The 11,791-nt window shown below is 58.3% G+C and overlaps 1 protein-coding gene across 1 annotated transcript in view; it reads left to right on the top strand.

Annotated features, from left to right (window-relative positions):
- LOC140721630 (nucleoside diphosphate kinase homolog 5-like) overlaps positions 1-10,067 on the top strand; it is a 122,705-nt gene extending 112,638 nt beyond the window's left edge. The window contains exons 3-5 of the mRNA XM_073036443.1: positions 2,239-2,339; positions 9,293-9,411; positions 9,942-10,067. Coding sequence (XP_072892544.1) covers positions 2,239-2,339; positions 9,293-9,411; positions 9,942-10,067 — 346 coding nt within the window. The remainder of the gene's footprint in view (positions 1-2,238; positions 2,340-9,292; positions 9,412-9,941) is intronic.
- The last annotated feature ends 1,724 nt before the right edge of the window (positions 10,068-11,791 follow it).

Raw genomic sequence — 11,791 nt, 5'->3', positions numbered from 1 at the left:
TGTACGGATTTCGGGGTGGGTTGGGGGGTGTATGGACATTGGGTGGGGATGGAGAGTGATGTACGGATTTCGGGGTTGGTTGGGGGGGCCTATGGGCATTGGGTGGGGATGGAGAGTGATGTACGGATTTCGGGGTGGGTTGGTGGGTGTATGGACATTGGGTGGGGATGGAGAGTGATGTACGGATTTCGGGGTGGGTTGGGGGGTGTATGGATATTGGGTGGGGATGGAGAGTGATGTACGGATTTCGGGGTGGGTTGGGGGTTGTATGGACATTGTGTGGGGATGGAGAGTGATGTACGGATTTCGGGGTGGGTTGGGGTTGTATGGACATTGGGTGGGGATGGAGAGTGATGTACGGATTTCGGGGTGGGTTGGGGGTTGTATGGACATTGGGTGGGGATGGAGAGTGATGTACTGATTTCGGGGTGGGTTGGGGGGTGTATGGGCATTGGGTGGGGATGGAGAGTGATGTACGGATTTCGAGGTGGGTTGGGGGGGTGTATGGACATTGGGTGGGGATGGAGAGTGATGTACGGATTTCGGGGTGGGTTTGGGGGGTGTATGGACATTGGGTGGGGATGGAGAGTGATGTACGGATTTCGGGGTGGGTTGGGGGGTGTATGGACATTGGGTGGGGATGGAGAGTGATGTACGGATTTCGGGGTGGGTTGGGGGGGTATATGGACATTGGGTGGGGATGGAGAGTGATGTACGGATTTCGGGGTGGGTTGGGGGGGTATGTGGACATTGGGTGGGGATGGAGAGTGATGTACAGATTTCGGGGTGGGTTGGGGGGGCCTATGGACATTGGGTGGGGATGGAGAGTGATGTACGGATTTCGGGGTGGGTTTGGGGGGTGTATGGACATTGGGTGGGGATGGAGAGTGATGTACGGATTTCGGGGTGGGTTGGGGGGGGTCTGTGGACATTGGGTGGGGATGGAGAGTGATGTAGGGATTTCTGGCTGGGTTGGTGGGTGTATGGACATTGGGTGGGGATGGAGAGTGATGTACGGATTTCGGGGTGCGTTGGGGGGTGTATGGACATTGGGTGGGGATGGACAGTGATGTACGGATTTCGGGGTGGGTTGGGGGGTGTATGGACATTGGGTGGGGATGGAGAGTGATGTACGGATTTCGGGGTGGGTTGGGGGGTGTATGGACATTGGGTGGGGATGGAGAGTGATGAACGGATTTTCGGGTGGGTTGGGGGGTGTATGGGCATTGGGTGGGGATGGAGAGTGATGTACGGATTTCGGGGTGGGTTGGGGGGGCCTATGGACATTGGGTGGGGATGGAGAGTGATGTACGGATTTCGGGGTGGGTTGGATGGTCTATGGACATTGGGTGGGGATGGAGAGTGATGTCCGGATTTCGGGGTGGGTTGGATGGTCTATGGACATTGGGTGGGGATGGAGAGTGATGTACGGATTTCGGGGTGGGTTGGGGGGTGTATGGACATTGGGTGGGGATGGAGAGTGATGTACGGATTTCGGGGTGGGTTGGGGGGTGTATGGACATTGGGTGGGGATGGAGAGTGATGTACGGATTTCGGGGTGTGATGGGGGGTGTATGGACATTGGGTGGGGATGGAGAGTGATGTACGGATTTCGGGGTGGGTTGGGGGGTGTATGGACATTGGGTGGGGATGGAGAGTGATGTACGGATTTCGGGGTGGTTTGGGGGGTCTATGGACATTGGGTTGGGATGGAGAGTGATGAACGGATTTCGGGGTGGGTTGGGGGGTGTATGGACATTGGGTGGGGATGCAGAGTGATGTACGGATTTCGGGGTGGGTTGGGGGGTGTATGGACATTGGGTGGGGATGGAGAGTGATGTACAGATTTCGGGGTGGGTTGGGGGGTGTATGGACATTGGGTGGGGATGGAGAGTGATGTACGGATTTCGGGGTGGGTTGGGGGGTGTATGGACATTGGGTGGGGATGGAGAGTGATGTACGGATTTCGGGGTGGGTTGGGGGGTGTATGGACATTGGGTGGGGATGGAGAGTGATGTACGGATTTCGGGGTGGGTTGGGGGGTGTATGGACATTGGGTGGGGATGGAGAGTGATGTATGGATTTCGGGGTGGGTTGCGGGGTGTATGGACATTGGGTGGGGATGGAGAGTGATGTATGGATTTCGGGGTGGTTTGGGGGGTGTATGGGCATTGGGTGGGGATGTGGAGGGGTGTAGGCACACTGGATAGTGGTTACATGTGTTTACCCTACCCACAGTCTCAGGGCCATTTACGGGGTGGATCGGATCCGGAACGGTCTCCACGGCAGTGACTGCTTCTCCGCGGCCGAGAGGGAAATCACTTTCTTCTTCCCCAACAGTGAGTTTCCTGGGGCAGTAGGGAATGGGACGGGAGTGGTGAGGATGGACTGGAGGGAGAGGACGAGGGTGGGATGGGACTGGAGGGGTGAGGAGGGACTGGAGGGAGAGGACGAGGGTGGGATGGGACGGGAGTGGTGAGGAGGGACTGGAGGGAAAGGACGAGGGTGGGATGGGACGGGAGGGGTGAGGAGGGACTGGAGGGAGAGGACGAGGGTGGGATGGGACGGGAGGGGTGAGGAGGGACTGGAGGGAGAGGTCGAGGGTGGGATGGGACGGGAGGGGTGAGGAGGGACTGGAGGGAGAGGACGAGGGTGGGATGGGACGGGAGTGGTGAGGAGGGACTGGAGGGAAAGGACGAGGGTGGGATGGGACGGGAGGGGTGAGGAGGGACTGGAGGGAGAGGACGAGGGTGGGATGGGACGGGACTGGTGAGGAGGGACTGGAGGGAAAGGACGAGGGTGGGATGGGACGGGAGGGGTGAGGAGGGACTGGAGGGAGAGGACGAGGGTGGGATGGGACGGGAGGGGTGAGGAGGGACTGGAGGGAGAGGACGAGGGTGGGATGGGACGGGAGGGGTGAGGAGGGACTGGAGGGAGAGGACGAGGGTGGGATGGGACGGGAGCGGTGAGGAGGGACTGGAGGGAAAGGACGAGGGTGGAATGGGACAGGAGTGGTGAGGAGGGACTGGAGGGAGAGGACGAGGGTGGGATGGGACGGGAGTGGTGAGGAGGGACTGAAGGGAGAGGATGAGGGTGGGATGGGATGGAGGGGTGAGGAGGGTTTGGGATGAGGGAGAGGATGAAGTGCGATGGGATGGGAGGGGTGAGGAGTGTCTGGGATGAGGGAGAGGATGAGTGTGGGATGGGATGGGAGGGGTGAGGAGGGTCTGGGATGAGGGAGAGGATGAGTGTGGGATGGGATGGGAGGGGTGAGGAGGGTCTGGGATGAGGGAGAGGATGAGGGTGGGATGGGATGGGATGGGATGGGAGGGGTGAGGAGGGTCTGGGATGAGGGAGAGGACGAGAGTGGGATGGGATGGGAGGGGTGAGGAGTGTCTGGGATGAGGGAGAGGATCTGGGTGGGATGGGATGGGAGGGGTGTGGAGTGTCTGGGATGAGGGAGAGGATGAGGGTGGGATGGGATGGGAGGGGTGAGGAGGGTCTGGGATGAGGGAGAGGATGAGGGTGGGATGGGATGGGATGGGAGGGGTGAGGAGGGTCTGGGATGAGGGAGAGGACGAGAGTGGGATGGGATGGGAGGGGTGAGGAGTGTCTGGGATGAGGGAGAGGATCTGGGTGGGATGGGATGGGAGGGGTGAGGAGTGTCTGGGATGAGGGAGAGGATGAGGGTGGGATGGGATGGGAGGGTGAGGAGGGTCTGTGATGAGGGATAGGACGGGTGGGAATGGATGGGAGGGGTGAGGAGTGTCTGGGATGAGGGAGAGGAAGTGGGTGGGATGGGATGGGAGGGGTGAGGAGGGTCTGGGATGAGGATGAGAGTGGGATGGGATGGGAGAGGTGAGGAGTGTCTGGGATGAGGGAGAGGATGAGAGTGGGATGGGACAGGAGTGGTCAGGAGGGTCTGGGATGAGGATGAGAGTGGGATGGGATGGGAGGGGTGAGGAGGGTCTGGGATGAGGGAGAGGATGAGGGTGGGATGGGATGGGAGGGGTTTCTGGGCTGAGGGAGAGGATGAGGGTGGGATGGGAGGGGTGAGCAGGGTCTGGAATGAGGGAGAGGATGAGGGTGGGATGGGATGGGAGGGGTGAGGAGGATCTGGGATGTGGGAGAGGATGAGTTGCGATCGGATGGGAGGGGTGATGAGTGTCTGGGATGAGGGAGAGGACGAGGGTTGGATGGGATGGGAGGGGTGATGAGTGTCTGGGATGAGGGAGAGGATGAGGGTGGGATGGGATGGGAGGGTTGTCTGGGATGAGGGAGAGGATGAGGGTGGGATGGGATGGGAGAGGTGAGGAGTGTCTGGGATGAGGGAGAGGACGAGGGTGGGATGGGATGGGAGGGTGAGGAGTGTCTGGGATGAGGGAGAGGATGAGGGTGGGATGGGATGGGAGGGGTGTCTGGGCTGAGGGAGAGGATGAGATGGGATGGGAGGGTGAGGAGTGTCTGGGATGAGGGAGAGTACGAGGGTGGGATGGGATGGGGAGGGGTGAGGAGGGTTTGGGATGAGGGAGAGGATGAGGATGGGATGGGAGGGGTGAGGAGGGTCTGGGATGAGGGAGAGGATGAGGGTGGGATGGGATGGGAGGGGTGAGGAGGATCTGGGATGAGGGAGAGGATGAGTTGCGATGGGATGGGAGGTGTGAGGAGGGTCTGGGATGAGGGAGAGGACGAGGGTGGGATGGGATGGGAGGGGTGATAGTGTCTGGGATGAGGGAGAGGATAAGGATGGGATGGGAGGGGTATGGAGTGTCTGGGATGAGGGAGAGGATGAGGGTGGGATGGAATGGGATGGGAGGGGTGAGGAGGGTCTGGGATGAGGGAGAGGATGTGAGTGGGATGGGATGGGAGGGGTGAGAAGTGTCTGGGATGACGGAGAGGATGAGGGTGGGATGGGATGGGAGGGGTGAGGAGTGTCTGGGATGACGGAGAGGATGAGGGTGGGATGGGATGGGAGGGGTGAGGAGTGTCTGGGATGAGGGAGAGGATGAGAGTGGGATGGGATGGGATGGGAGGGGTGAGGGGGGTCTGGGATGAGGGAGACGATGAGGTGGGATGGGATGGGAGGGGTGAGGAGGGTCTGGGATGAGGGAGAGGATGAGGTGGGATGGGTTGGGATGGGAGGGGTGAGGAGGGTCTGGGATGAGGGAGAGGATGAGGGTGGGATGGGATGGGAGGGGTGAGGAGGGTCTGGGATGAGGGAGAGGATGAGGTTGGAATGGGAGGGGTGAGGAGTGTCTGGGATGAGGGAGAGGATGAGAGTGGGATGGGATGGGATGGGAGGGGTGAGGGGGGTCTGGGATGAGGATGAGAGTGGGATGGGATGGGAGGGGTGAGGAGGATCTGGGATGAGGGAGAGGATGAGTTGCGATGGGATGGGAGGTGTGAGGAGGGTCTGGGATGAGGGAGAGGACGAGGGTGGGATGGGATGGGAGGGGTGATAGTGTCTGGGATGAGGGAGAGGATAAGGATGGGATGGGAGGGGTATGGAGTGTCTGGGATGAGGGAGAGGATGAGGGTGGGATGGAATGGGATGGGAGGGGTGAGGAGGGTCTGGGATGAGGGAGAGGATGTGAGTGGGATGGGATGGGAGGGGTGAGAAGTGTCTGGGATGACGGAGAGGATGAGGGTGGGATGGGATGGGAGGGGTGAGGAGGGTCTGGGATGAGGGAGAGGATGAGGTGGGATGGGTTGGGATGGGAGGGGTGAGGAGGGTCTGGGATGAGGGAGAGGATGAGGGTGGGATGGGATGGGAGGGGTGAGGAGGGTCTGGGATGAGGGAGAGGATGAGGTTGGAATGGGAGGGGTGAGGAGTGTCTGGGATGACGGAGAGGATGAGGTTGGGATGGGATGGGATGGGAGGGGTGAGGAGGGTCTGGGATGAGGGAGAGGATGAGAGTGGGATGGAATGGGAGGGGTGAGGAGGGTCTGGGATGAGGGAGAGGATGTGAGTGGGATGGGATGGGAGGGGTGAGGAGTGTCTGGGATGACGGAGAGGATGAGGGTGGGATGGGATGGGAGGGGTGAGGAGGGTCTGGGATGAGGGAGAGGACGAGAGTGGGATGGGATGGGAGGGGTGAGGAGTGTCTGGGATGAGGGAGAGGATCTGGGTGGGATGGGATGGGAGGGGTGAGGAGTGTCTGGGATGAGGGAGAGGATGAGGGTGGGATGGGATGGGAGGGTGAGGAGGGTCTGTGATGAGGGATCGGACGGGTGGGAATGGATGGGAGGGGTGAGGAGTGTCTGGGATGAGGGAGAGGAAGTGGGTGGGATGGGATGGGAGGGGTGAGGAGGGTCTGGGATGAGGATGAGAGTGGGATGGGATGGGAGAGGTGAGGAGTGTCTGGGATGAGGATGAGAGTGGGATGGGATGGGAGGGGTGAGGAGGGTCTGGGATGAGGGAGAGGATGAGGGTGGGATGGGATGGGAGGGGTGAGGAGGGTCTGGGATGAGGGAGAGGATGAGGTTGGAATGGGAGGGGTGAGGAGTGTCTGGGATGACGGAGAGGATGAGGTTGGGATGGGATGGGATGGGAGGGGTGAGGAGGGTCTGGGATGAGGGAGAGGATGAGAGTGGGATGGAATGGGAGGGGTGAGGAGGGTCTGGGATGAGGGAGAGGATGTGAGTGGGATGGGATGGGAGGGGTGAGGAGTGTCTGGGATGACGGAGAGGATGAGGGTGGGATGGGATGGGAGGGGTGAGGAGGGTCTGGGATGAGGGAGAGGACGAGAGTGGGATGGGATGGGAGGGGTGAGGAGTGTCTGGGATGAGGGAGAGGATCTGGGTGGGATGGGATGGGAGGGGTGAGGAGTGTCTGGGATGAGGGAGAGGATGAGGGTGGGATGGGATGGGAGGGTGAGGAGGGTCTGTGATGAGGGATAGGACGGGTGGGAATGGATGGGAGGGGTGAGGAGTGTCTGGGATGAGGGAGAGGAAGTGGGTGGGATGGGATGGGAGGGGTGAGGAGGGTCTGGGATGAGGATGAGAGTGGGATGGGATGGGAGAGGTGAGGAGTGTCTGGGATGAGGGAGAGGATGAGAGTGGGATGGGACAGGAGTGGTCAGGAGGGTCTGGGATGAGGATGAGAGTGGGATGGGATGGGAGGGGTGAGGAGGGTCTGGGATGAGGGAGAGGATGAGGGTGGGATGGGATGGGAGGGGTTTCTGGGCTGAGGGAGAGGATGAGGGTGGGATGGGATGGGTGAGGAGGGTCTGGAATGAGGGAGAGGATGAGGGTGGGATGGGATGGGAGGGGTGAGGAGGATCTGGGATGAGGGAGAGGATGAGTTGCGATGGGATGGGAGGGGTGATGAGTGTCTGGGATGAGGGAGAGGACGAGGGTTGGATGGGATGGGAGGGGTGATGAGTGTCTGGGATGAGGGAGAGGATGAGGGTGGGATGGGATGGGAGGGTTGTCTGGGATGAGGGAGAGGATGAGGGTGGGATGGGATGGGAGGGTGAGGAGTGTCTGGGATGAGGGAGAGGATGAGGGTGGGATGGGATGGGAGGGGTGTCTGGGCTGAGGGAGAGGATGAGATGGGATGGGAGGGTGAGGAGTGTCTGGGATGAGGGAGAGTACGAGGGTGGGATGGGATGGGAGGGGTGAGGAGGGTTTGGGATGAGGGAGAGGATGAGGATGGGATGGGAGGGGTGAGGAGGGTCTGGGATGAGGGAGAGGATGAGGGTGGGATGGGATGGGAGGGGTGAGGAGGATCTGGGATGAGGGAGAGGATGAGTTGCGATGGGATGGGAGGTGTGAGGAGGGTCTGGGATGAGGGAGAGGACGAGGGTGGGATGGGATGGGAGGGGTGATAGTGTCTGGGATGAGGGAGAGGATAAGGATGGGATGGGAGGGGTATGGAGTGTCTGGGATGAGGGAGAGGATGAGGGTGGGATGGAATGGGATGGGAGGGGTGAGGAGGGTCTGGGATGAGGGAGAGGATGTGAGTGGGATGGGATGGGAGGGGTGAGAAGTTTCTGGGATGACGGAGAGGATGAGGGTGGGATGGGATGGGAGGGGTGAGGAGTGTCTGGGATGACGGAGAGGATGAGGGTGGGATGGGATGGGAGGGGTGAGGAGTGTCTGGGATGAGGGAGAGGATGAGAGTGGGATGGGATGGGATGGGAGGGGTGAGGGGGGTCTGGGATGAGGGAGACGATGAGGTGGGATGGGATGGGAGGGGTGAGGAGGGTCTGGGATGAGGGAGAGGATGAGGTGGGATGGGTTGGGATGGGAGGGGTGAGGAGGGTCTGGGATGAGGGAGAGGATGAGGGTGGGATGGGATGGGAGGGGTGAGGAGGGTCTGGGATGAGGGAGAGGATGAGGGTGGGATGGGATGGGAGGGGTGAGGAGGGTCTGGGATGAGGGAGAGGATGAGGTTGGAATGGGAGGGGTGAGGAGTGTCTGGGATGACGGAGAGGATGAGGTTGGGATGGGATGGGATGGGAGGGGTGAGGAGGGTCTGGGATGAGGGAGAGGATGAGAGTGGGATGGAATGGGAGGGGTGAGGAGTGTCTGGGATGAGGCAGAGGATGAGGATGGGATGGGATGGGAGGGGTGAGGAGGGTCTGGGATGAGGGAGAGGATGAAGGTGGGATGGGATGGGAGGGGTGAGGAGGGTCTGGGATGAGGGAGAGGATGAGGGTGGGATGGAATGGGAGGGGTGAGGAGGGTCTGGGATGAGGGAGAGGACGAGGGTGGGATGGGATTGGGGGTGAGAAGGGTCTGGGATGAGGGAGAGGATGAGGGTGGGATGGGATGGGAGGGGTGAGGAGTGTCTGGGATGAGGGAGAGGATGAGGGTGGGATGGGATGGGAGGGGTGAGGAGGGTCTGGGATGAGGGAGAGGATGAGGGTGCGAAGTGATAGGATGGGTGAGGAGGGTCTGGGATGAGGGAGAGGATGAGGGTGCGAAGTGATAGGATGGGTGAGGAGGGTCTGGGATGAGGGAGAGGATGAGAGTGGGATGGGATGGGAGGGGTGAGGAGGGTCTGGGCTGAGGGAGAGGATGAGGGTGGGAAGGGATGGGAGGGGTGAGGAGGGTCTGGGATGAGGGGGAGGATGAGGTTCGATGGGATGGGAGGGGTGAGGAGGGTCGGGGATGAGGGAGAGGATGAGAGTGGGATGGGATGGGAGGGGTGAGGAGGGTCTGGGCTGAGGGAGAGGATGAGGGTGGGAAGGGATGGGAGGGGTGAGGCTGAGGAGATAGTGGACTGGAGGAAGTGTTTTGGGACAGGAGGTTTTAGGCAGTGACCCTACACTCTGACGACCCACAGCCACAATGGAGCCATTTCCAAGTTGTCAAGCGGCCGAGGATTTTCTCAGCAAATATGTCACCCCGACCCTGATCCTCGCCCTGACCCTGCTGTGCAAAGTGAAGCCTCGCAACCCCGTGGTGAGTCACAGAGGTGAGGGGTGGGACCCCAATGTTTCAAAAATGCAGGGTTGCAAGGGCATTGAGTCCCCAGGGGTTCAGGCCCCAGATAACTGGATCCCGAGGGTAGTTGGCTCCCCGTGGTCCCAGGGCATCATGTCCCCAGTGTGTTTGGTCCCCAGATAATTGGGTCCCGAGGGTAGTTGGCTCCCCGTGGTCCCAGGGCATCATGTCCCCAGTGTGTCGGGCACCCTGAGCCAGTTATGGTGGATCGACATTGCACCCGAATGATCCATAATTCTGCACCCAGGTGCCCGGAATCTCAGCGAATCTGAACAATCCCCACAGCCCCTCTGGGAATCTGAAATAACCCCCAGAGAGAGGCATATCGGTCAGTGTGTGCAGGGGGAGAATCTGGGTGTTATTTCAGATTCCCAGAGAAGCTGATTGTTTCTTCCTCTGCGGATGCCACCTGCCCAGCCTAACTATACCCGGGGGGCGGGGGGGACCAGGAAGCAGGCTGTCTGAACAGACATTCTTCTCCACTCCAGGTCTGGCTGGCTGACTGGCTGTTGGCCAACAACCCGAACCGGCCCAAGGTACGGGAGGAGAGAGTGAGGGAGTCTCCCACCTGCGATCCCGGCCAGAGCACTGATAACACGGCCAGCATTCCCTAACAGCACTGAGTTTCAGGGGCCGTTACTTTTCTTCAGAAAACCAGGCTCTGTTATTAATTGATTAAAGATTAACTTGATTTGCAATATGTAATGGAAACCCACTGTGAAATGCATCACCAATGGCCAGCACAGTCTGGCATCTCACAACTCACTAACCCTAACAATATGTCTTTGGACTGTGGTCCTGGGGGGAACATACAAACGCCTTACGCACAGCGGCGGAACAGAACCTGGACTGCAGCCCTCAAGCTCACTCTTCTGATCAGTGTCTCTTTGCCCAGACAGCCAGGACTATCAGTGACCTGTTAACCTCTGTGAGCAGGGACAGGCCTTGGAGAAGGGATTCCACCCTCTACTCCCACCAGCCTTGAACGTAGAGATGGTGTTCTTGAGGGAAGGGATCTAGGCCCTAACCCCACCTATCTCACCCCTCACACCCATACTCACCTTTGGTCGATCTTAGTCCGGTTCTCCTTGTCTTCCCAGATGCCAGTCCCCTGAAGGCACAGAGCACTAAAGCATTTGATAAGCTTCCCAGTGGTACGGTCATTCCATAATTCAGGAGGCACGAAACCAGGGCAACTTAGAATTGTCTTGTCCATAGAGGCAGAGGGTGGTTGTAGATGGAGGGTATTCTGTCTGGAGTTTGGTGACCATAAGACCATAAAATATAACCATATAACAATTACAGCACAGAAACAGGCCATCTCGGCCCTTCTAGTCCGTGCCAAACGCTTACTCTCACTTAGTCCAACTGGCCCGCACTCAGCCCATAACCCTCCATTCCTTTCCTATCCATATACCTATCCAATTTTACTTTAAATGACAATATCAAACCTGCGTCTACCACTTCTACTGGAAGCTCGTTCCACACAGCTACCACTCTCTGAGTAAAGAAATACCCCCTCTTGTTACCCTTAAACTTTTGCCCCCTAACTCTCAACTCATGTCCTCTAGTTTGAATCTCCCCTACTCTCAATGGAAAAAGGCTATCCACGTCAACTCTATCTATCCCCACCATAATTTTAAGTATCTCTATCAAGTCCCCCCTCAACCTTCTACGCTCCAAAGAATAAAGACCTAACTTGTTCAACCTTTCCCTGTAACTTAGGTGCTGAAACCCAGGTAACATTCTAGTAAATCTTCTCCGTACTCTATTTTGTTGACATCTTTCCTATAATTCGGTGACCAGAACTGTACACAATACTCCATATTTGGCCTCACCAATGCCTTGTACAATTTTAACATTACATCCCAACTCCTATACTCAATGCTCTGATTTATAAAGGTCAGCATACCAAAAGCTTTCTTCACCACCCTATCCACATGAGATTCCACCTTCAGGGAACTATGCACCATTAATCCTAGATCACTCTGTTCTACTGCATTCCTCAATGCTCTACCATTTACCATGTATGTCCTGTTTTGATTAGTCCCAACAAAATGTAGCACCTCACACTTATCAGCATTAAACTCCATCTGCCATCTTTCAGCCCACTCTTCTAACTGACCTAAATCTCTCTGCGCTTTGAAAACCTACTTCATTATCCACAACGCCACCTACCTTAGTATCATCTGCATACTTACTAATCCATCATCCAGATCATTAATGTATATGACAAACAACATTGGACCCAATACAGATCCCTGAGGCACACCACTAGTCACCGGCCTCCAACCTGACAAACAGTTATCCACCACTACTCTCTGGCATCTCCCATCCA

The sequence above is a fragment of the Hemitrygon akajei genome, chromosome 2 (genome assembly GCF_048418815.1).
Source record: "Hemitrygon akajei chromosome 2, sHemAka1.3, whole genome shotgun sequence".
In the NCBI taxonomy this organism is placed as follows: Eukaryota; Metazoa; Chordata; class Chondrichthyes; order Myliobatiformes; family Dasyatidae; genus Hemitrygon; species Hemitrygon akajei.
This window is presented reverse-complemented; position numbering and strand designations above follow the sequence as displayed.